Source organism: Ochotona princeps, chromosome 3, assembly GCF_030435755.1.
Source record: "Ochotona princeps isolate mOchPri1 chromosome 3, mOchPri1.hap1, whole genome shotgun sequence".
NCBI lineage: Eukaryota > Metazoa > Chordata > Mammalia > Lagomorpha > Ochotonidae > Ochotona > Ochotona princeps.
This window is the reverse complement of record NC_080834.1, coordinates 62,088,419-62,115,564: the sequence shown is the minus strand read 5'-3', so window position 1 is coordinate 62,115,564 and position 27,146 is coordinate 62,088,419. Positions and strand designations below refer to the sequence as shown.

At 36.2% G+C, this 27,146-nt stretch overlaps 1 protein-coding gene across 2 annotated transcripts in view; it reads right to left on the bottom strand.

Annotated features, from left to right (window-relative positions):
* EPHA3 (EPH receptor A3) overlaps nt 1-27,146 on the bottom strand; it is a 317,639-nt gene that overhangs the window by 209,441 nt on the left and 81,052 nt on the right. For both annotated transcript variants that reach the window (XM_004596564.4, XM_012930186.3), the window contains exon 3: nt 19,163-19,823. In XM_004596564.4, coding sequence (XP_004596621.2) covers nt 19,163-19,823 — 661 coding nt within the window. The remainder of the gene's footprint in view (nt 1-19,162; nt 19,824-27,146) is intronic.

Here is a 27,146-nt window from a genome sequence, read left to right as displayed (position 1 = left end):
CAACAAAGAAAAGCTCAGGCCCAGACGGCTTCACTACAGAATTCTACAAAACATTCTGAACAGAGCTAACCCCAATCCTCTACAAACTCTTCAAAACAAATGAAAAGGAAGCAACCCTTCCAAACTCATTCTATGAAGCCAACATTACCTTAATCCCAAAACCAGACAGAGAACCAACAGAGAAGGAAAACTACAGACCTATCTCTTTGATGAACATTGATGCTAAGATTCTCAACAAAATCCTAGCCAATAGAATTCAAAAAAACATCAGACAGATCATTCATCTGGATCAAGTAGGATTCATCCCTGGAATGCAGGGATGGTTCAACATTCGCAAATCCATAAATGTGATACACCACAACCAAAAACTGAAAAACAAGAATCACATGATAGTACCAATAGAAGCAGAAAAAGCTTTCGACAAAATCCAACACCACTTCCTGCTAAAAACCCTAACCAAGGTAGGCATAGATGGAAAAATCCACAACATAATTAAAGCCATATATGAAAAGCCCAACGCCAGCATCATACTGAATGGAGAAAAACTGGAACCCTTCCCACTGAGATCTGGAACAAGACAGGGATGTCCACTTTCTCCACTACTATTCAACATAGTCCTAGAGGTACTTGCTGAGGCCATAAGACAAGAAAAAGAAATCAAAGGAATCCAAATGGGAAACGAAGAAGTCAAGCTTTCACTATATGCAGATGACATGATTCTTTATGTAGAAGAGCCAAGAGACTCAATACAGAGACTGCTAGAACTTGTACGAGAGTTTGGTAGAGTGGCAGGGTACAAAATTAATGAACAAAAATCAACAGCCATACTGTATGCTAACAGCCACAAGATGGAAAAAGATTTAACCAGCAAGATACCATTCAAAATAACAGAGAAAAGTATGAAGTATCTGGGAATAAATCTAACCAAAAATGTAGGAGGCCTATTTGAAGAAAACTACAAACTACTTAAAAAAGAAATTGAACAAGACCTCAAAAGATGGAGTAACATCCCATGCTCCTGGATAGGTAAAATCAATATCATTAAAATGTCTATACTGCCAAAAGCAATATATACATTCAACACAATCCCAATCAAATTGCCCAAAACATTCTTCATGGAACTGGAAACAATGATCCAAAAGTTCATCTGGAAACACAAAAAACCATGAATAGCTAGAACCATCCTGAAGAACAGGAAGTTAGCAGGGGGAATCACAGTTCCGGACCTCTGGACATACTATAGGGCAGTGGTTATCAAAACAGCATGGTACTGGCACAAAGATAGAGAGGAAGATCAATGGAGCAGAATAGAAACACCAGAAGGGAACCCACACAGATACAGCCAAATAATCTTTGACAAAAAGACAAATGACTATCCAGGCAAATGGGAAGGTCTGTTCAATAAATGCTGTTGGGACAACTGGTTGATAGCCTGCAGAAACAAAAAATAGATCCACATCTCTCACCATACACTAAGATCAGATCCAAATGGATAACAGATCTAAACCTACATCCAGAAACCTTCAAACGTTTGGAAGAAAATGTTGAAAATACTCTGCAAGATCTAGGGGTAGGTTCTGACTTCCTAAAAAGGACACCAAAGGCAATCGCATTCAAGACCAGAATAAACAAATGAGACCTCATCAAGCTAAGAAGCTTCTGTAGAGCTAGAGAAACAATCAACAAAGTAAAAAAGCAACCCACAGAATGGGAGAAGATCTTTGCGCACTACGTAGGTGATAGAGGGCTAATCTCCAGAATATACAAAGAGCTACAAAACAACCAAAATGTCAAAACAAACAAGCCACTCAAGAAATGGGCACTGGAAATGGGCAGACACTTCACAAAGGAACAAACCCAAATGGCAAATAAACATATGAAAAAATGCTCAAGTTCCCTGGCAATAAGGGAAATCCAAATTAAAACATGAATAAGGTACCACCTGACGCCAGTAAGAGTGGCCCACATGAATAAAAGCACCAACAACACTTGTTGGTGAGGTTGCGGGGATAAGGGAACCCTACTCCACTGCTGGTGGGGCTGCAGGCTGGTACAGCCTCTATGGAAATCAGTATGGAGAATATTCAAACAACTCAAAATCAACATAGAGTAAGATCCAGCAATTGCACTCCTAGGAATATATCCAAATCACCTGTTTTATGAGAAACCAACATGTATCCCAATGTTCATAGCAGCACAATCAGTAATTGCAAAAACATGGAAGCAACCAAAATGCCCATCAGTAGAGGATTGGATAAGAAAGCTATGGTTCATCTACTCCATGGAATACTACTCAGCTATTAAAAAAAAACAAAATGCAGGTCTTTGTGGCCAAATGGGCCAAACTGGAAACCATAATGCTAAGGGAAATGAGCCAATCCCAAAAGGTTAAATACCACATGTTTGCCTTAATTTAAGATGATATGATGTTATGTATAACATGTTATGTTATGTATGTTATATGTTGTGTATAAACTAAGATTGAAATGTCAATGAGGTGGTCACAGAAGGTGGTTAAAAACTAGCATTTATTTTTAGCATATTGGCTACTCATTACTATGTCAATTAATTCCATAATGATGTAAATTTTTACTGATGGTATGTTGGAGCTTTCAATTGACTGGGATGATACTCTGCTGGCTCTGTCTTCAGACCAGAGAGGGTATATGCTTGCAAAGAGGGAATCTCAACTGAACTTGAACTATGGTTTTGCAACAAGGTGGAGGAATCCACCATGGTGGGAGGGTTTGGGGAGGGGGAGAATCCCAGTACCTATGAATCTGTGTCACATAATACAATGTAATTAATGAATTAAAAAAAAAGTACAACCATAGACCTTCTGAAGAGCAGAGTCAGTTTTCACATGAAGGTTCCTTTTACAAGCACCTCGGCCAAAAGAAAGGAAAAAAAGATCCAATACTATTATCTCTCATCATCATGCTGCATAGATAAATATAAAACTTTCCGTACCATGTAATGAAAACATAATAACCACAAAGGTCCTTGGCAATAACTTATTCTTATGTATCAACATTTAAAGAAGTGTTTTTTTTATATGAGTGAATCGTTTTGCATGAGCCATTAGATATGGGGAAACTTAATAGATTTAGGTTTCTGGTATCACATTAAAGTGCGTAATCTATAATGCCAGTAACGTTTTGAAAGAAAAGTAGTTTTATTTATGATCCTCATTAAATATATATATATATATCACATTGCTTTATAATATTTTAATATATGTCATTTTAATACGTTAATCAAATTGATTATTTATATATTTGTATCGCCATGTAAACAAATAAAACTACATTGATTTACTTAGTAAACTGCAAAGATTTGTTACTATGTGCTGTCCTCCAAATGTTGGGAGTTGTATGTATTGTGCTTACAAATTTTTTTATTGCTTCATTGCAAAGGTAATATGCAGACGCAAAAATGTATGCAATGCTTCAAAAGTTTCTAAAGATCAGTTTGATCTTTTATTATAGATTCACTTCTCATATTTTAGAAATAAAATGTCTAATATATATGTATACATATATATATATATATCCACAAAAAAGGGAATTTCAAATTTCTTGAAAAACTGGAATTAAAATATAAGTTTATTTGGCATGAGTTATTGAAGTTTATAATAGCTTATTCTTCTCTGCATTGTTTTTGAACTTTTGGAAGACTTATTATATATGCAAGTTTTTAAAATTTTTTATCCAAACCAACTTTCTCTGTTAATTTTACTTTCTGAGAGCTTTTTGTAATATGAGTATATGAGCAAAGGTAATATGGACATGTAAAATATGTGTATACATTTACTCATGTATGCAATATGTAATTATGCACAGACACACATATATGTCTATGTGCTTATCTACATAGCTGTTTATATGCATGTGTATACAATAGTATTCTTGAGTACTTAAAAAAGCAGTATCCATAACAGCTATGTTAACCAATTTTCAGAATTCCTTTAGCAATCTTTCAAAATCATATTGAAGCAAATTGTACAGGCACACATATCGGGAACATGGCAGGCTTCTTTCTGCTTCGCCACTCATCATCCTCTCCTATCAATCATGTCCTCAGCAACAGCAGAGCAGTGGAAACAGAAGCAGAGGTAATCAGAGGTGTGACTTGGTCCCACATGTCCAGACAATAAAAACCAGAGATTGCCTATGAAAACAGGTTTGGTGTTCGTCTTACCTAATTCTCTACCAAAGAAGATGGTGCCATACAAGCTAATATGATGTCCTTACCCATTTAACTGATTATTGTCAATCTTTTCTCTCAACTCTTAGGAACCAGATTCCTCAACTCACCTCTTCAGCAGTGAAAGTATATAAATCTTCCCTTAGTCGTGACTTACAAACATATCATTAAATTTAAAAATTAGCTATTTTTGAAAGTATTTTGTTTAGAAGTCAGACAGACTTGAATTGACATTTCAGCTTTGTATCACAAGGCCAATTAACAAATCCTCTTGGAAATGTTCTGATTAAATACGGATAGTAACACCTAATCATCTTTGGTTGGTGCTCAATTGTATGCTTTACTAATCACTGGGGACATGGTATGCAATAAATAAGTGGCAATTTAAAAGGCATTAATATATGACTTCTCATATTTAAGATGAAATATTCACAATTCAAGATGGAATAGGCAAATGTAACTTATAAATGCTGATACACAGAGCCCAAAGATGCATACAGGTGAGACATGAAATTGTGATTTTTACTGTTAAAGAGTCCTGATTTCAGGGCCTGCTAGTCAGATATAGAAAGGCATAATCTGTTATCTTTCAAAGGATTGCAAACAATATTGTATGACTATTATAAACACTGCTGAACAGGACAGGAGGAGGCTTGTATCCCAACCCTGGAGACTCTCGGATCCTCACCCAGGACTATCAATACTGGCACCAAGGGCTATATCCCACCTGCCAAGGAGACCACTGGGAATTGGAGTGCCCTCTTAGGCCAAAAACTCTGAAGTCATCCATTCCCATTGGATCTCCCACATGGGATGGAAGAAGCCCAGATTCTTCCTCACAGGATCTAATGTCTTCAGAACAACAGCGAGGAGCCCTGAGTGGTCCTCAGAAACAGAAGAACAGTAAACTTCCTTTAGGACTAGGGAGAGGGGCTTTCTCTGGTCCTTACTTAGTTCCAACTTTGGATCCCCACCCTCTCGCAATGACCATCAGTGTCACTCTGGAGCACCCCCCCAAATTAGATCAGATAGACAGAGACCAATAAGGAAAGCTTAGACAGACAGGAAACAGTCAGCTTGGGCTCCCATATACCTTACTAGGTAGGACACAAAGATTAGTTACTCCTCAGCAACATATTGAAGATTTCTCTGCACACCCCTCCTAAATCTGTTCTGCACCTCAACTGTTGACATATGCCTTGTTAGAGTTATAAGCCTGTTTGGACTACTCTAAAATTCACCAAGTTCGGTAAAAATCATGCTTAAATACTATAAACTGCTAAATATAAAAATGAAAATAGACACGAGGCAACCGAATAGTACCCTAAAACCATTTTAGGGTGTATAGCAGTCAGTTGTGTATAAACTAAAATTGAAAGGTCAATGAAGTAGTCACAGGATGTGGTTAACAGCTTGCATTTTTTAACATATCGGTCACTCAATATGATGTCAATTAACTCCATGACGTTGTAAATTGTTGTTGATGTTGTTGTGACTTTTCATTGGAGGGGATGATATTCTGCCAGCTCTGCTTTCAGACCAGAGATGGTCTCCCAAGGAAACTGTTGAATTTATCTGGACAATAAGATGCTTTACTCTCGGCATGATCCATGCCCACAATGGAGGAATCATGACTGGATTTGAACTATACTACTGCAACAATGTGGGGGAATCCAACATGGGGGAAGGGCATGGGGAGTTATATATATAAACACTGCTGAAAGCATTCAAGTCACTCAAGGAACGCAATAGCTCCTTCTTGGAGAACCAAAAGCCAATGTCAGCTAATGTGTCTCCAAGAGAGGACACACTGAAAAAGTTTCCCATAACATCCTCTGAAGAGGTTGAGCTACGCCATTTTTGCCGTAAAAGTTGAGTTTCTGGCCTAGGTTTCATTTCTGGCTTAGGTTTTGTTTCTGGAAAATGTCGCAAATAGGTAAGTTGGCTAACCAGCAACCTTTCCCTTCCCCTACTTGTGATAAGATTGTTCGCTTCATCGCTCACCAATAATAAAATACCAGCACTGAATTTTTTTTCATTATTTAGCAGTTTTAAGAGTACTGGCTTGAACATTCCCTAGACTGTGATAAAAGCCCTTCACTGCCCAACCTCAGGGCTCTCAATCTTGAACTGCTGTGTTGTTGAATGTTGGGGCCCAGGCTTGAACTTGAATAAATGGCTCTTGTGTGCTAGCATCAGACTCAGTCTCCTAGTGGTCTTTGGGAAATTCGAGATCTGGGCATAACACCTGAAAAACAACTTCACAGCTAAGACAGTAATGTGCCTCCTGGGATAAGTGTTATAACACAGGCAGGTGGATTCCAGATTCTTTACTCACTCTCTACGCCCGGGAAACACGGGAAACCATGTTCACACAAGTGCTCTGAGACAATTGATGTGACTTCTCAATTACTCTGCCACAGGTAACTATCCAGTTCCTCTAAGGCTCCAGTTTCTTTTCCTGTAAATGGGAACATGATACCGCCTACCTCACAGGAGGATAGAATTAAAATATTCTCAGGCTCTATCACATGCCAGAAGAGAGAAATTTCTATTTTTCAAAGCAACAGCTGAGGTGTTGCTTTAATTTTCAAAGAACCAGTCCTAAAACAAGACCATAGGGATTCCTTATACCAAGACTATTAATACAATATGTCCTGTAATATAAACACATCTACTTGTCATTTCAGTGGTAGTGTCATATTACAGAAAAAAAAACGGAGTCAAATGTCAGATCTGATTTCATGTCAGTACGTCAGAGGGTCCTAAAAAGGAACTTGCTGCATAACAGCTGCCTGAACTGTTTGCATAAGGAAACACCTTCAACCTTCAAATGCTTTCTCTTGGACAGTTCTTTTACTATTCTGTCCACGTGTTCCATTCTTGCACTCCCCTTCTGTAGCCACTGAATGTCAGTCATTTGACTCTTTGCAAGTACGGTTTATTTCACTGTATTTAAACACCCAAGTTTCTGCAAATATTACTGAAATGCATTCTTTCTTTCAGATAAATCATTTTAGTTTTGCTTTTCTTTTCAAAGGTGTAATTTTCCAGGTATCTTAAATCATTTACTAAATCTTCATGTGCCTCCAAAATTTAAAATAATTTCTAGGGAAATTCAGAAAGAATGAATCCTAAAAATAAGTACAAGATGTTTGATCCTACATTCCAATTCAAGCTCAACTATTTAGTGTAATTTTACCTTTTAGTCTTCATTTTATAACTGTGTAAAATATAAGACTTACACTCAAAACAAGAATAAAACTAAAAGTCTGTATATAATTGCCTGCATAATTATTTATTGTGGATATTGCTTTTCGAATATAGAATACTTAGCCACATTTCTCACTGCCAAACATGGCAGGGGAGAGATTTTTGAGAACAGTAATAGCTTCAGATACTGTCAAGTGTCTTGGTAGCAAAGTGACCTGTTCGAGAACACTGATGTGGAAGTAAAGATTCTGGAGAGAAACTGGTGTTGCGGTGCAGTACATTAAGCTGCAGTTTGCAGTGCTGACTCACTTATTCCACTTCTGATGCAGCTTCTTGCTAATGCACCTAAGAAGGCAGTGATATGGCAGAACTGAAAAGAAGTTCTGGTTCCTGGGTTTGGTTTCACCCACAACAAATGGGGCCATTTGGGGTGTGAATGAATGTATGGAATGGGTAGGATCTCTCTCCTTGTCTCTCTCTCTCTCTCTCTCTCTCTGTATCTGTTTGTCTCTTTCTTGCTCACTCAATTGCTCCCTGTTTTGCTCTGCTTTTGAATCTTTTTTTTTTAATTATATGGACAAAACAATGAAACAAGCTGTATCAGCATTTAGTTTCTTGATATTTCCACTAAAGTCTAAATTCCTTGGATAAATATATATTTCTTGTTCTGTTAGTTGCTAAATTTCAAAAGGATAATTGATACATCACATTAAAATTTTTATTGTAGAAGTGGGAAAATGATGAAGTATGTAACTCCACAGAGTTATATAAACGTCTCCTGTATGACATATAAAATATCACATTTACTGAATCTCTATTCAATTTTTCAATCTTATCACACTTTTTTTCCTTGTGATACCCACTTTACAGATTTTAAACATAATTGCATTTTCCATTCCTCTTAGAAATCAAGATGTTTGAGAGTAAAAACCACATTCTACTTCCTCTCAATTCAGCATATTAATCAGTTTTGTGTGCCCTAAAACTTTCACACATGATGACTGACAGACTGAAATACGTCATCTCCAATATAACAGCATGAGCATATCAGCAAATGTAAATACAATAGCATGAGATAGAAAGAAAACATATCTGTGTCTCTGAAATACTATCCCTCTTCATTCACTACTGGAGAATAAAATACTCCTCTCCAAACATAGATTTATATAGTCAGATTTGTTTCTGAGTTTAATAAGCATAGCGTGTTTTTTATGCATTAATTCAGGAATGGCATTCTCTCATCCAGTAGCACATGCTTTTTCTGCGTATGCGAGTGTGTGTGTGTGCGCGCACATGTGTCCGTGCCTGTCTGCATGTCAAGAGTGTGCAGCTGTTCTCAATTAGAGCATTTGCCTTTCACCTTAGCTGGCATAGCAAATGACCACTAATCAGAGGATTTAGGGATTTTTACAGAAAGAGTCCTTCAGTATTTGAAGCCATTCTTACCTTTTTTGTGGTTCTTAACAACACAAAAATGCAGTAGCTAGCCATGTGGAGTTAACAACTTTGCCTTGGGAGCCTTATTTTCTTTTTTAAATCATAGGATAATACTGTGATTTAAGGTTCTCATTGTGGCTGTGCACCCAAAGTGTAGCCCATGACTAATTTTACATAGGATATTAGGAATAGTGACAGGATTATGGCCAAAACTATTTCTTTTTACTTTTGGTTTTACTTTCACTATTTTTGCTCTTGATGCATTCAGGCATCCATAAGAGCTTATAGATTTATTCGCTGGCAAGATGTTTTTTGCACATCTTGGAACGTGAGAAGCTGCAGCAGAAGGGCATGCAAACTGTGTCTCTAGTCACAGAATTCGATGCAAGCATCCTTACTTTAAAATACTTTCATCAGGGCCCGGCGGCATGGCCTAGCAGCTAAAGTCCTCGCCTTGAACACACTGGGATCCCATATGGGTGCCGGTTCTAGTCCCAGCAGCTCCACTTCCCATCCAGCTCCCTGCTTGTGGCCTGGGAAAGCAGTCGAGGACGGCCCAATGCCTTGGGCTCCTGCACCCACGTGGGAGACCTGGAGGAGGTTCCAGGTTCCTGGTTTCGGATTGGCGCAGCACCCGCCGTTGCGGCTCACTTGGGGAGTGAATCATCGGACGGAAGATCTTCCTCTCTGTCTCTCCTCCTCTCTGTATATCTGATTGTAATAAAATAAATAAATCTTTAAAAAAATACTTTCATCAACTATTATCAACACTTATACATCTCTCTACAATTGTTCTTTATTAAAGCTTCATGCCAGGCCCGGCACAGTGCCCTAGAGGCTAAGGTCCTCACCTTGCACACACTGGAACCCATTTGGACGCCGGTTCTAATCTCAGGAGCCATGCTTCCCCTCCAGCTCCCTGCTTGTGGCCTGGGAAAGCAGTTGAGGACGGCCCAAAGCCTTGCGACCCTGCACATGCGTGAGAGACCCAGAAGAGGCTCCGGGCTCCTGGCTTCGGATCAGTTCAGCTTTGGCTGTCGCGGCCATTTGGGGAGTGAATAAACAGAGGCATGATCTTCCTCTCTATCTCTTGTCCTCTCTATGTATCTTCCTTTCCAATACAAAAATTGATACATTTTTTAAATTTAGAAAAAAATTGTGCCAGTTGTCAGAAGTGTAATGCAAATCCTTATTAGCTGTTACGAGTTCCATTCCAGAACCAATAGGAATTTCCAAAACTCTAAAAATAGAAGTAGAGAAAAAAATCACAGGGGAAAAAAGTGAAAAGTGTTCAATGAATGTGTACTGACAATGTTTTCTTTCTGTAACTATTACCAGTCATTTCACAGAATGTAAGAATCTCAGAGGGGGAAAAAATCATGTTTTAAGCTTATTTTGCATAGGGAAAGAAGAACAAATGAAAGAAGGAAGGAAGGAAGGAAGGAAGGAAGGAAGGAAAGAAAGAAAGAAAGAGAAAAAGAAAGAGAGGGAAAGGAGGAAGGAAGGGGAAAATACAATGACTATTTAGAATTCTGAAAAACATACTTCATACTTCCAATGCTTCAATTAACATAGATAATATTGTGAGAGGTAAAGAAAGCATAGTTTGAAAAGTTGGAGATAACTTGTCTACAAAAGACAAACATCATATAATGTATAGCTTTTACAAAAGATTTTTTCAAGAAATAGTATTGAGAAAGTTAAAACCAAGGACAGTTGCCCATACAATTCTTTTTTTGATCTTACTTAGATTAATGAAATTAACAGGATTCATGTAGGGTACATCTAGACTTAATGGTAAATTACTATGGCAAAAACGCAAGATATCCGACAATGAAATCTTAATTAAAAAGACAATAGAATTATAATTTTAAATATTCAAAAATAACCGATATTTCACCCCTCACCACGAAGTTTTTAAACATGAAGTTTTAAATAAGTATTATTTCATATATTTGTTATATGTTAAATAAAGCATATCTGTATATAAAATTTAAAATAAAGGAATTTAATTAGTTTTTTACAGACAAGTAAAATGCTTCAACAGATTTTTCAAGTATTCTATTATTTATTTTTGATTTGAACACCATGTTCAAAGCAAAGACATTACTTAATATTATATCTTTTGTAACTCTGTAACAAAATCTTTTGCAGAATTAATTTTAGGACACAAAGATAGACTACAAATATCTCGACATAACAGTTTTGAAATTTTGCATTTTCTCATTTCTCTATATCCTAAACTATATTTTTCTTATATCAGTTAATACCTAAAACTCTCCTTAGTAAATACTATAAAATATTCCATGAAATCATGAAAATCTTTTGAAAAACTAGTGGAAAAGATCCACACCCAAACCATAAAAAATAAAAGACTGAGTGAGAATGCCAGCCTAGTGCGTTAATCGTTGCCATGCATTGCCGGTCCCCTATGGGCACTGGTTTGCTCTGATTTCTAATCCTGCACCCTGCCTGTGGCCTGGAGGAGCAGCTGAGGACAGCCCAAAGCCTTGGGTCCCTGCATCTACATCGGAGATCTGGAAGAAGCTCCCTACTCCTGGGTTCAGATTAGCTTAGCTCTAGCCATTGTGGCCACAGAAATGGAGCTGGATGGAAAGTGGAAGAGTCGGGATTAGAACCAGCACCAATATGGGATCCCAGCATGTGTAAGGCGAGGATTTAGTCACTAGGCTATCGCATCAGACCCCAAATCAATAAATTTTTAAAAAAACCCGAAGTCAAGAGTGACTGTTTTTTAGAAGAAAAAGGAAAGCTAATAATAGGATAATAAAACTAGTGTTAGGATAACAGGATAATAGAGGAATTTTCACCATGAAATAATAGATTGGAGGCTTAGTCAAACTAAAAATGGAATTTCTTCAGGAAAGAAAACTTCCTGTTCAGAAGAAGGTAGTCAGCCAATTAATGAATTTGCATACATATGAATGTATAGGTATATAAATCCATCAAATAATATTTTTCTCCCTTTTCTCTAAAGTCCAAGGTAATAAAGACTGTTAAGCAGATGAATTTGTCAGCTCTTTATGTTTTCACAGAGATGGAAACAAGAAAGGCAGCAAAGCTACACTCTTTAAGGACACAGAAGACAGGAACCCAACAATGATGTCCTCATTGTCCAAATACATTGTATCCAATTCTAAGCAGCATCCAATGGCTAAGTTACATTCCCATTAGTGATTTCAGATGGTCATCCCTTTTACAGAGAAGGGGACCAAAAGTCACAAACTAACAATCAGAGTGTGTAGGACACTACCAGTCCAAACTTTTAAATGATTCTTAGTGATAAAAGTTTCTTGCTAAACAGAACAGTTAAACGCAAACTGAAATTTTCATTTCAGGGAAGCACAGGGAGGTTTTATTGCATCATGCTAATTATACACAAATTGGTGAGAAAACAGAATTGTGCATAAATCAATGATTTTACAAGCTATTACAAAGCAGTCAGAATGTATCTAATCGTAATGAAAATGCTATTTGCACAAGTAGTAGTAGCATGTTTATTACCAATATAAAAAATAATTAGATAAAACATGTTCTAATGCTAAAGGCAAAGTAAAAACAGGAGTTGTCATTTGTAACTCACAGAATTTTTTTAATAGCTTAACATAAGAATCTTTATTATCTCAATGAAGTCATTGGAGAATGAATCAATACTGTAAACATTTAGAACAAAACTTTAAAATATTCGAATATCTTTAAAAAGCAGCCATCTTTGTTTTATTATAGGCATGGATTTAGAACAATTATTGGGAATCATATTAATAGTCATATATTTACTTAAAAAGATTATGATATAATGCATTATTATTCATTTCATTAATTCACTACTTCATTGAGAATAAAAATGAACTTATTATTAGCTGATTGCAAGTGTGTATGACCTCATGGGTTAGTGGGTTCATTTAAAATAAAATAAAATTAGCATATTTATTTATTATGCATTGTGAACAGTCTAGCAGCCAATTCAAAGCTAATATATGTCCTATAGAGAACCTATTAATATAGGTTGCACTGGCATTATTATGTTCTCTATAGGAATAATCTAAAAATGTAAGCTGGGATAGAAATGTCCTAAAGGTGCCCAGCAGTGTGGCCTAGCAGTTAAAGTCCTCGCCTTGAATGCCCCGGGATCCCATATGGGCTCCGGAAGAAGTTCCTGGTTCCCGGCTTCGGATTGGCACAGCACCAGCCGTTGCGCTCACTTGGGGAGTGAATTATCGGATGGAAGATTTTCATCTCTGTCTCTTCTCCTCTCTGTATATCTGACTTTGTAATGAAAATAAATTAATCTTTAAAAAAAATGTCCTAAAGTATATTTATTCAGATAATCTGTTAGGTTTTAGGAACAACATTTCTATAAAAAGAGATTAGAGGTTTCTGTCCTACTGGAACTTCTAGTCTGAAAACAACTGAGAGGTAACACTTCCAAATTCATCCAAACTCAGAAATTTGAAATTCCAGATGAGGCTTTGCAGTTATACAAATGAACTCAGCAGGTGCTAAGACCATTTTATTGAGGTTTTCCGTTTTTCGGTGTCCCATTGTAACAGCAAGTAAAATCTTTAAATCATCTTACTAATGAAAGTTTGAAAACTGCTTTAAGAGTTTCAAAATTGACAGAAAAATGAGTGGAAAGTAATAGCTGATAACATAAATCATAAGTTAAGCAAACAGTTTTGGATAGTCATCAAAAAGCCTCAATGTATTCATCTATCACATCAAACATGCTTTTATATTAAGCTGCCAATGTAACAGAACAAGAAATAAAGTTAGCATTCCACAACGCATGTGCAGAGATAAAGCATGGAGCAACAAATTCTTTAGTGACATTAATAAGGTATTTGCCACACTAAGTCTAAACAAAGTTTGTACGAAAAGAATATTTATAGCAACCTTCTGCTATCCACCTAGAATGTAATTAATTGACTATATAAAAAGCCATTAACATTCTCATTTCTTCTATCCAAACCAAACCAAAGAAGATGATATAATTCATTATCCAGGATTTACAGGAAAAAAAAATTACATTCCAATGGAATGAATGCAAAATTTCTAAACACCTCTAATCTTTATGAATTTTTATTGATTAAAGGCGAATGAAGATCATTGTGTTTAGTAAGTCACTTCATGATCACACTTGTCAATTACCTTTTTAAAAAGCAAGTTTTATTGACATTCCATAAAAAATAATTAAGCCTGCTTTTTGAACATAGTGTCTTAAAATCTAGCAAGTACTGTCTGATTCCAGGCATATGGCCCCAATAAAGTTGAAGGCTTACACAGTAACTTGAAGGAAATATCACACTTCCCTCTTCTTTCCGCATATACTAAAGATAACTTATTTAAACAAAGCCACATTTAAAAATAACATATTACATTTCCCCTTTGTGGCTGTTCAACAAAAGTAAAGTTTAGTCACTTTGTGACTCCTGACAGAATCAAGAAACTAAAATACATTTCAGTACCCCTTCCCACACATGCAGGAAGATTAGCTCTCCCCAACTTTGAAAGGAACTGAGACAGAAGCATGACACAATTGCAAAAGGAAGCATCCTAAAAGATGATGATGTGCAAGTTGTGCAAAGACACCATAAATGTAAGCTAATCGAAAAAGCAGTCCAGTTCGGCAGGAAGAAATATGTCATCCACGTTGAATGGGTGTAGTGGGAAAAGGCTAAAGGCACAACCGCCCATGCGCATTCGTCGCGCAAGATAGTACTCGCTAGGCTAAAACTTGACAAAGATCACAAAAGATCCTTGAATGCAAAGCCGCTTCATACAGCACGAAAAGAGAAGGGTAATTCAAGGAACACACAAATGAGAACGTGCAAAAATGAAGTAATCTTGTACATACACTTCAATAAAAAACTTCTGAATTAAAAAAAATAATAAAATGATATATTAGAGAAAACAACTAAGAAATAAAATATGAACACTTTTTTCCCTCCTTACTAATCTTTACATTGTTTTCTCTTATTCATCACCCTCATCAAGCTGACACTTCTCCCTTTCTTCTGCACTTGGCAAGTGGTTCACCAACAAATCGTTACCTGATGATAATTCTGTCCTTCTGCCCTCTCTCTTTTTTAAAAATCCTTCTATGGTTGAAGAATGGCATAACATGTCATAGAAGGCCAGTGAAATCATTTATTTTGGCCCTGCCAGGGGAACCTCAGTTGCTCAGGTGGAACCCAAAATTAAATGTACACACGCATATGCATATACATACATACATACATACATACATACAGTGTGTGTATATATGTATGTATAGTGTGTGTATAGGATTTTTTAGCTTAAGATTTCTTTTTATTTATTTAAATGCAAATTTATGAAGTCAGGATACTGGAGTTTCATTTGGGATCTCCCATGTGAACAGCAGGATTCCAAGTACTTGAGCTATTTTTTTATTAAAAGATTCATTTTATTTGTTTTTTTTTTTCATTTTATCTGCTTCTGGTTCACTCCCCAAGTGGCAGCAATACATGGACCTGAGCTTATAGGATTCCCGGAGCTTTTTTCTAGGTGTCCCACCCAGGTACAGGGTTCCAAGACTTTGGGCCATCCTCTACTGCTTTTCTAGGTCACAAGTAGGGAGCTGGATAGGAAATGGAGCAGCCAGGACATGGCCTAGTACCCATATAGGAACCCAGAAGATACAAGGCGAGGACTTTAGCCACTAAGCCATTGCTCCATGTTCTTGGACTACTTTCTGCTGCTTCAATAGGCACATTAGCAGGGAGCTGGATGTGAAGTGGGGCCGCAACTACTCAAATTGGCACCTTTATGCAATGTCAGTATTACAGGTAGCAACTTAACTCACTACATCAGATCATCTGTCCATAGAAGCTGATTTTTATGTCCATAATCTTGGTACTCCCCAAATGATGACAGAATTATCCAAGTGGCCCTTGGCATAGATATATATATCCCACTCCAGAAATTATTGAAAGCAAAAGGAAGATACGTACTATTATCTTCTCTGTTTTCCCGTATCCCATTTCCATTAGAACAACAAAAAATATAAGAACATATAACAACTACTGCAGATATTTTGAAAACTTATTTGAGAGCAGAAGGTTAGGGCAAATCTGGGAGCTAGGAATATAACCCAGGTCTCACACATGTGTGATAGGAACTTGATTGTTAGAGTTATTATGACTATCTTCCAGGGTATGCTTTGGAAGGAAGTTAAAAAAGTCAAGAGTATAAGTTGACGGTCATACTAAGTCACTGTATGTGGTGTGCAGGCACTTTACTGCTAGGCTTGACATATGTCCTTCATGACAAAAAAAAATTTTTTTATTTCCAATTAATCATCTCCTCCTATACAAACACTTGCTTCCACGTAATGCTAAAATCTTAGGAGCTGCACTGTGACATACAGGTTATGCCTTAACAGTAAATGCCAGAATGTGGTTCCATTTCTGGTTGCTCCACTTCCAGTCCATCTTTACTCCACTTTCAGTCTGTCTGCCTGCTAATGATAGGCCTGTGAATGCAGCAAAAGATGACCTAAGTCTTTAGGCAGCTGCATTCACACGGGAAACACAGATGGAGCTTTTAAGTTCTAGTTTTGTTCTGGCACATCCCTGGTTGTGAGTTCATTTGAAAGGTGAACCATTAAGTGATAAATATTTTCTTTGTCTTTGTCTCTCTGTCTCTCTTTCACTGTGTTTGTGTGCACATGTAACTTTCTCTTTCAAATAAAGTAAATCATTAAAAAAAAAAACACTAAAGCTTAACTTTTCAAGTTTAATGTATTAACTCTGCTCTAGTAATAGCCCTGTTTGCAATGCATATTCTTTCAAAGGCAGAGACCAAAGCACTTGAAAAAACAGACATTGGCATTGTTGCCAAAATCAGAGGATGGCCTAATTTTACAGTTGATGTTCTCATTAATGTGTCCATGTGGTAAAAACTCAGAAGACTGCACTCAAGGTAAACCTATATTTTTTTGAGATTTTATAATTTTACGAACAACTATAAACCTTATTTTCTGGATTGTATGATGTTTAAGGTAATTTTATCTGTTTTTTTTTCCTACTCCCAATAACCCTAAGCACTAGCAATTAAAACAGTGAAGACAAATCTTCCCATTATTAACAAATCTTGTGATTAATTTTGCAGGTCTCAAAAGTAAGCCCTCCTTCCTTGACACTATCAAGGGACATTCCTTCTGGTGGAAAATGTATTAGTTTGTCTTGCATTAAGATGATGCACTTATGGATCTTTCTCACCAGATGACGAGCTCCTAGAAGATAGACACAATGACTAATTCATCCATGTTTTCCCTCTGTCTGGCATCTTTTTTATGCTGCATCAACAGATGATTAAAAACACTTAACTGAGCTAAATATGTCAGACCACTTTGTGTATATCAGCATATCGAAAGGCAAAGGTTTAGGATTTTGTAAGATGACATCCAGTCTATTTTTGGCTAGTAACTTTTAAAAATTTAGAAAAATAAATATGTAAGAAATAAATTAATATTGACAAGATTTCTGTTAACAGATTACCTGCTACTCTGCCTCTCTTTGTGGTCCTACCTACCTTTCAACATGTAGTACTCTAGAATTTCTATCCTTGTGAGATCACCTCTCTGTCATTGCTACTCTGAATCGCAAGGATGCCACACATCAAATTTAAAACACTGCAATTAGATGATGTCATTTCATACCCAATTCCAATAACTCCTCACAGAAGAACCAAAGTCAAGATGTTTAACTATCAAATTTTTATGAGCCTCATTTTGAAATAGGTTATTCTGAGGAAATAAGATAAATCTTGAACATTACTTAGCAGATCAGCACAACGTCTATCATTTAATAAGTAGCTAACTAATGAATGCTTACTTTGAATTCCTTCTAGTGTTGAGAAACAAATCACAATTATTGAATAACTAATAAATGCACACCTTATTAATGCCTGCTGTGCCAGAGCTTCATTTAAAGCAAATCTTACAAATATCAAATAAAATAAATCCCCAGCAATGAAGTAAAATTTGAACTGGAATGTAAACATTAGTGGGATTTTCCTCTATCCATGTGAATAAGCTAGTAACGGCTAGGATGTTGTTTGAATTTTAGAAATGTCATAACCATTCTTGTTGGCATCCTGATGTTGCTTTTGGAGAATTCCAACACCATGGATAAGCTTAAGGCTAGAGTGCGCCACTTGCGCTCACTAAACATTTTTTTTTCCCATCAGCTGTTTCTGTAGTTTAAAGAAAAATATGTTACATCCGTATTTTAAAATATTATATAGATATACAAAGTGTGTTCATTTATTTGACAAAAATTTGTGGACAGTAACTTTTTCAATAGCTCTGAGTAGAACACACTCAGTTTCCTTCAACAGACTATAAGGAAATGATATTAAAAGTGCAAGATACCAAAAACCATATATTTAAATTCTCCTGTATATTCACACATTTAAAATTTAAATAACTTCAGTGTGTTATCAACTTTAATCACGACCTAGTGCTAAGTAACAGATTTTAGGATTAAGTGGGATTATGTTTTGACATACCATATCTGATATACATAATTTCATATGAAATAGGATCATTTAATGGGTTTTAATTCAAATGCAAAGACATTTTTCTTAAAATTCAACTTGATGCTTTTTCTATTATGGTATTAAGCATCAACTCTTCATCCCAGCTCAAAGAGGGAAATAGATATACTCCTGAACGGTCGAAAGAAGCAAGTCGAAAAGAAATTGTAAAAACTAATGACACTGTCTGTCAAATACTAAAAACCAGTCACAGATTTTTGCACAAGCATCATCATGAATGCCAGGATGCTTTGTTAAGTTAACGCTTATTTGACAGCCTTGTGTAGGGACAGGAAGTATTGTGTTTTTGTAACAATGAGGTAAATCCTGCTACGAGACAGAGGAGCACAAACATAGTGACCACCACACCTAATCTTGTAGTTAGATTGGCTGAAGGTTTAAGAAGTTTCTATCTTTTATATAAGGCAGAAAAATTTTTCCTTTAGATGCTGTAGATTACCATAAGTCTTTAAATGGCAGAAAAAAAAACATATAATGTGCATTACATCTTAAGTGGGCTGTAGGCCAGCATAGTATAATGAAAGTAATATTTCAAAATTATGAATGATCACATCAAGTGTGATGAATTGAACCTATACACAGTCTGGTTAGTTTGAGGGATTTTTTTTACTACCAAATGAGTTCAGGTTATGCATATGCTTTCAGGTACTTCATGATAACCTTACAAGTGAGAAAGACCACACTAAGGGAAAAAAAAGACTCTGACCTTGGCAGCTGAAGCCTCTTTCTTCATAGCCAGCATTGCAGGAGCACTTGCCGATGGGCACAAGCCATTCCCCTTCTGTACTGCAGTACATCCTGGGAGGATCTTCCTCCTTGGAATTGTTGACACAAGAACCCCTCACCTCTACCAGGGACTGGGAGTCCATGGGGACTGTGTCTGGAAACATGGCCAGGTTCTTCACGGTAAATGGGCACTTTTTGAAGTACACTCTCACGGACACCAAGGCAACACAAGCACCGACATCTTGAAAAGCCAAGTAAAATCCCTTTTTGTTGACTGGACCCACTTCTCTAATCTCTGTATTGAGCTTGAGGATGCGGTCCCCAAGGTCCATTTGAGTGAAACTTTCATCAGCTGCAATAGTGTCAATCTTTGTAAACTGATGCTCTCTGAACTTGACCCCATGATCATCATCAGATTCCATGTAGTACAAGTTGAAAGTCTCCTTGCAAGTTCCCAAGACCAGCGGAATGCTATTGCAGTCCCGAAGTGTGAATTTGAGCTCCACATATATTTTCTGAGCTGAGTTCCTGGGGACCCAGTTTGTCCTCAGCCAGTTATTTTGACTATGATCCATGACATTGCACACCTGATAAGTCCGGATGGGTGTGTAATGTTCATCGACTCCACTTATTTCTTCCCACTGCATAATCAAAGGAAGAAAAAACAGAGAGGCAGTATTAATGAGTTAATCAGGGTCAATCATGATGAATTCACGATATAGTTTTTACAGGATTGAGAGAACAAGCAGGAATTTCAACATGACTTAGAAAGAAAAGTTGACATGAACTGATCCCATAAAAATTCTTGGCTATGATTTTATTATGTGCCAGATTCTTTGAGTTCACTGACCAAAAGCAATGTATAGTTTTCATGTTCACAGTTAAATTATACTACCATTTATTATAGATCTGAGGTGAGGGCTGGAGGGTGGCAAGTGGGGATGACTTGGCCAATCACTGAGTCTTCCTGAACATGGTAGGCTTTAAACCTCAAATCAAATGTCCCTCTGTGATCTCATCACAATGTCTTATTCTTTATGTTTTGTTTTGTGTATTTGTTTATTTAAAAGTCTTTATAGATTTTCTCAGTTTGGGCCAGGTTCTGATAATAGTGATGTATTACAAAATGAAATGAGTTAAACAGTATCATCACTAAACATCTTATGGCCCTACAGTTTTTAATACACTCAGTTATCTCAAGGAGTATGTATTTGGGAACTATGAAAAAATTTTGATAAAAACAATTTGTTGTAAAAGTAAGAAAAGCTAAGAGTTACAAATAAAATTTAAAATGTGGTCAAATTTTTAGTGTATTTTAAATCTACTAGACTACTCAAAGACAAGAAAAGCAAAAGTATTTGGCCTTTGTTGCTTTTACTTTGCTATGGTACTTGAGATTATACTAACAGGATTTTTCTCACTCCAAAAACATTTTGCAAATGTTAAGATATCTTAGAACAGTGAAGTGCTCCTTTCTGTGATTCTTAAAACATATTTTGAGAAGCATTTAAACGATGTCATATTGCTTGTTTAACTTGATAACCAAATTATCACACCAGCTGTTTCCAACTGCTGTCCTCGTACCTACATTTTATTTCCATCACTTTCAGTTTTACCTATTTCTTTCAGATAGATACATCATTTGCTGTGTTATTCTTGAATTGAGTTCTCCATGGTTCTCCAATATACATGCAACAACATACAAATGCTTTAGGCTCACAGTGGTTATTCTTAAAATAATTGATCCCAATCTACATGATATTTTTTCTAAAAATCTGAATTGAGACCATGATCACAAAATGACATTTGCTGTCAAGTATGTTCTACATTATTAGGGATATGAGTTTTAACTGTTTAAAAAAGGCAGAATCCCACTGGATTTTTCTGTTTTCCACTCTGTTTCAAAGTCCTAACATTTCTAAAATATATATTCGCTAAATTGTAAACCTCTACATACCCACTATAGTATTTAGTACAATTACTTATATTCTGATTATTGTATAAAACATGATATTTAAATATAGATATAGAAACATTCATGGAAGTAAAACAAAATAAAAATAAAATCATAGAACATAATTAGTAAACAAAATTATTAATAAACCTATTACAAATCTGATCTTAATTATTTCTTCGTTATAGTAGTTAACGTCATCAGTGATATCAGATTTTAATCATTTTTAAATTGAGTCAACATTAAACTTAACTATTTCTATTCTTGTGATAATACTTCAAAAAATCATGAAAATATATAATTTGAACAAATTATGAAAAAATTTGAAACATTTATAACCAAATTAATTTATATCCTACTCTATTTCCCATAAATGTTTGAGTTACTCTCATGTTTATTAAAGACTTACTGGAATAACAATCTAACACTTTTAATTGCCAAATGAGATAAAATGTTAACTTATTAAATTGATGGTAATTACAAGAAAGGTAACATGGCATTTAACACTAGGCTTCATTAGGGAACTATAAATAATTATCTAGCATTGTGAATTATCAAAAAAATTGTGGACCTTAAAAATATGAGATTCACAGTTTTAAAAATTCTTATTCTCCCTATGTCATTCACTAGCATCTTTTAAAGTAAAAAGCATTACTTTTTTTCATAATCTTTATCATTCAGAATCTAGAATGATTACAGGTTCTCTGGATGCAAAAATGGCTTTACTCATTGTTATACCCAAGGTGTGGGTATAACTATTTTAGAAAATCCTATAAATATTATCAATATTGATATCTTAAGATAAAAAGGAGAAATACTCAAATTCTAGTTTTCATAATCACCACATAGCATTTTCAAACACTCTAAATACGTATTATATCAGAATTTTTACAGAAGGAAAGCATGCAATTAGGAATCTCGATGTAACTTTTAAAGTGGTGTCTATGGGAGTAAAGTCACATTCAAAGAAAAATTAAAGTCAGGTTTAATATGAGGAAAAAATTAGTGCACATGGTATTTCAAAAATCTCTAACATTAAGAGTTGGTATTATGTGAAATCTTTTTTATTATAATACATTGGTTCTATACAGCAGCATTGTAAACATCAGAACTAGCAAAAATCACTAGAATATCTGGTTTTTATGGCTGTCTTACAGAAATTAGATCATGACATTACCACTTGAAAAATAAACCAATTAGCTTTAAGTTTTATAAATTCAGATTTCCTTATAAGAATAGATGAGTTTGTACTTTAATTGATGAGTCATTTGCAAATTTTATTTGCTATGAACAGCATTTTACCAGACATCAGGCAAAATATTATGTGTATGTTTTAATAATTTGGTGTAAAATATGATTTTAATTATGGATATCAAATTTAACATTGGCAAGCTATCACAAGTCCTTGAATGCAGAGGGACAAATTGCTAAGTAGATCATGCAGACAACACAAGCGTGCTTTGCACATAAAAGGATGCAGAGAGCAATTATCACTTCATTAATTTGTAATGAAGACCAAATTGTCTGTAAGTGATGGTGGCCTGCTATCTCAGTCCACTTGGGAAACCAGTAAGTCCCTAACAACAGCAAGCATATGCTGACAACCAAAGACAGCAAAACTAAAGTCTCAGATAATTTGCTCAACAGTGACAGCTACGAACAGAAATCATTTATTTAGCGGTTGCTGTGATGGTCACATTGTATAAATATGATATTTACTGTAAGTTTAAGCTCTTTAGCTAACGTGTAAGGTCCATCAATTATTCCGGATACTGTCTTGCTGTAATAACTCCGCTAAGGAAGTCTTGGAGAAAGAGAGTTGGTGACAGACTTGCTCACACTCAACCTGAGTCTGGGCTATCCTGTTTCCAATTCAGTTTTCTGATAACCTTCTGGGGTACTACTAGGGCCTTTGTCGCCCAAATGATAGGTCCAGCATGAGCTCTAGCCTCCTGGGTTTGGACTGGCCTGGGCTTCGCTACTGAGGGCCTCTCTGTAATGAAACAGCCGTGTGAGATCTCTGCACTCTCTCATTCACTCACTGTCTCACTACCTTTCAAATTAAATGAAAATAAATGAACATATTTTGAAAGAATTGAACACATATATAAAATTTCGTGATGTAAAGCATTTTCCTAATGTTTAATAAAAGTCAGGTGTCAAACATCAATATCCTCCTCAGCATAGGAGGGCACAGCCTCAGGAAATGCCCAAAACACTTTGTAAAGTTCAAACTATATAATATCAACATTCCAATATTTAGCCTGGTTTCTGGAAGTTTACTCTAGATGTTGTTAGATTGTAGAATCCAGATTATGATTTTCTATTTTCGAGATGATTGCTAATATAAATCAAACAGCAATACTTTCTGTGAGAAGGCCACACTGTATTTTAAACCCAGTAACACAATCCCAGTTATTCTTCCTATCTTTAAAAGTAGTTTAGGGTGCTGACAAATGCTTAGCTTTGTATTTTCTAGAGAGAATGATTCATTATTACTGGACCAAGCAAAACATGTCGAGGAAAACAGGTATACTTAATTGATATTTAACCTAATAGTCATCATTCAGGTATACTCTAATTATAACGATTAATGATTTCAATATATTGTTGATGTTAATAATCCTTGTGAATAAAACTTTTTATCCTGCTGCTAACATGGAAGAAAGAAAAAAAGCCAACAGTTTTGTTGTTGTTGCTATTGTTTGTATTGTTTTTTGAAAAACGGAGAAGTTGGGATACATATATAATATTAGGATTGTGATAAAAATAGCTTTATAATTTACTTTTTAAGAATTAAATGCAGTTTTTTAAAGTGTAAACACAAACAAGAAGAAAAGGTCATCACCAATACATTTTTATATACTTAATAAAGTCAGTTCTCTGTACCTTAGAAAATGCCAAGTGTGGTTAATCTTATAAAAATAATTAAAATTGACCTTAGGTTAGTTCATATTTCCTATTTGCATTTTTCTTTCATATATAACCATAGACACATTAATGAGTATTCTGAAATGTTTGAGTATTTACTAGGAAAATACCATTTTAATTGTGAAGATGCATAGGAACTTACAATGAAGATGATTATGCCACGTTTTAGGCACAGGTACATCTACAAAAATCATTTTTTCTATTCACTAAAGATTTTCTTAATTCATTGTTTTATTAAAAGGGGGCAAACCCTCAAACTTACATATACATATATATAATACGTGTTACACACACACACACACCATATATGGCATATGGTATATACATGATAGAAATAAACATGTGGTATATGGTGTATATATATATATGATGTATATATATGATGTACATATATGTGTGTATAGATGTATATATGTGTGTGTGTACCATATGTATATATGGTACTAGAACACAAACAGGTTGAATAATACAATACAATACAATTAAGACAGATAGATAAAAGAATTGCTCATTTTTGGTTTGTTTTGTGCCTGAGTGCTAAAGGAGATAATTCCATTTGTGGTTAAGAGATTAGGGAGAGTAGACAGGCAACTCTGAGGTGGCAAAGTCAGCATCTTTGCTAAATTGTGGATCAGAGTCTAAGCATGGAAATAGACACAAGAGGTATGCCTGGAAAGATATGAGCACTGATGCTAATAGCAATGACTACTGTCCATTCCTTAACTATCATTAACTGCTAAATAAAGTCTGCAGGAATTTTATAATGGTAGTAGAACTGTATTGTCTAGGGTCAGATACTGCTTGCAACACAGCTGCATACCGTATCAGAATGGCAGAGTTTTAACAAGTCCTGGTTTTGTTTCTTATTCTACCTTCCTATTAATGCACACCGTTGGAGACAACAGGTGATGGATCCAACGAGGGAAATCTAAACTGAATTTAAAGCAACAGGTTACACTGAGCTCACACCTCATTGCTGTGGGTTTTCAGAAGTGAATCTGCAGAAGGAAACTACCTCTACATCTTCCTTTTTCTCTCACCCTCGTGCCCCCTCATTGTCTTCTTCACACACAAACACACACACACACACACACACACACACACACACACACACCACACCAAGAAACACACACAAAAATAGGTTTGCTTTTTAAGAAGAATTACTAGGGGGCCTGGTGCTGTAACCTAGCAGTTAAAGTCCTCGCCTTGCACACTCCAGCATCCCATATGGATGCCAGTTTTCATGTCAGTGGCCCCAGTTCCCATCCAGCTCCGTGCTTGTGGCTTGGGAAAACAGCTGAGGACAGCCCAAATCCTTGGGATCCTGCGCCCACATAGGAGACCCGAAAGACGCTCCTGGCTTTGGATCAGCTCAGCTCCTTAGTTTGTGGTCACTTGGGGAGTGAATCATTGGACAGAAGATCTTCTTCTCTGTATATTTGACCTTCCAATAAAATAAAATAAAATAAAAAGAATCGGTAGGGTAATATCCTAGTTTTGGAAAAACATATCTTATTTTTGGAAAAGCATCTCAAAAAAGATGGAAAAACTGTTAAGAAGATTATTAATGGCAAAGATCTTATAAATTAATAAAGCCAAAAATAATTTTGAAAAGTGCAAGCACAAATTAGGAGCACAAGGATTCCATTAGAGTGTCTTAGGGATGTGGAAAGGCTGTTCCTTCTGGACAGCATGAAGACATACGCCTCCTGGGAATGTCAGTGTATTGGAGTCTTCAGTCCTCTTTCTCTCTTACCCAGCTCCCCACAGCTGGACTCACAAATGCTATTTTCGTTTTTATCTTTGTAGTTTATCAAGAATGCTTAGACCAAGACAAAAACTAAACCAAGCTCACCTCCACCATTTTGGGCACTTTGATTTTTAAATCCTTCCTCCCCATTGGAATTCAAAGGTCCTGCACTGGCGCCTCTGGGCTGTAATGCCACCTGCTGTGCTGCTCTGCTACCTCACACAGGTGCTGTGAAATCTCACCCTAAGAAACCAGCTGAAATCTAATCACATTGTTCCTCAATGTTTGATAAAGTGGAAAATATAAAACTAGGTAGCTGGATAACTTGAAAAACTTACAGCATGGGAGCTGGTGCCGTGGTCTACTGCTAAAGCTCTGGTCTGTAACACCAGCAGCCCTTATGCAGGCTTGTTTGAATGTCATCTGCTCCAGTTACAACCAACTGCCAGATAACAGTTGTCTGTTTTTCTCTGCCTTAAAACAAATAGATGAATGTTATAAACATGTGCATTACAAAACATATAAATAGTCTGATATGTGTATGAAGTGTGCTGGTATTGGGGGAGTCACTTTCAATCATGTTTCTATTGGGATGAATTGATTTTAGTCATGGTACTACTTTTATAGGTTGGTATACTTGGAAAGAAATGTCTCTGATATTAGTGTCATGCAACTCCACATGAATGTATTAAATCTTGCTGTAAGCAAATTCCAGAATAGAAAAGGTGATAATAAAAGAAGGTCATCTCCTTAACAAGAGGTTGGAATAGCGAGTACATAATAGTCACCAAAATGGATGATGATATTCTTTCTGCTTAAGATGATGCAAAGGGGCCCAGCGCGATGGCCTAGCAGCTAAAGTCCTCACCTTGAACACACTGGGATCCCATATGGGTGCTGGTTCTAATCCCGGCAGCTCCACTTCCCATCCAGCTCCCTGCTTGTGGTCTGGGAAAGCAGTGGAGGACGGCCCAATGCTTTGGGACCCTGCATCCATGTGGGAGACCCAGAAGAGGTTCCAGGTTCCCGGCTTCGGATTGGCACAGCACTGGCTGTTGCGGCTCACTTGGGGAGTGAATCATCGGACGGAAGATTTTCCTCTCTGTCTCTTCTCCTCCTCTGTATATCTGACTTTGTAATAAAATTAAATAAATCTTTTCAAAAAAAATAAATACAAAAGAATCTGGGAAAGGCACTTAGTGCAACAGATAAGCATCTTCGTTGTTTCCATTTCGCCTCTCTGCAGATGTACCTTCTGGAAGGCAGGAGGGGATGGCTCAAGTACTTGGGTCTCTGTCACTGAAGTCTAAATCCTAGAGAGATTTCTGG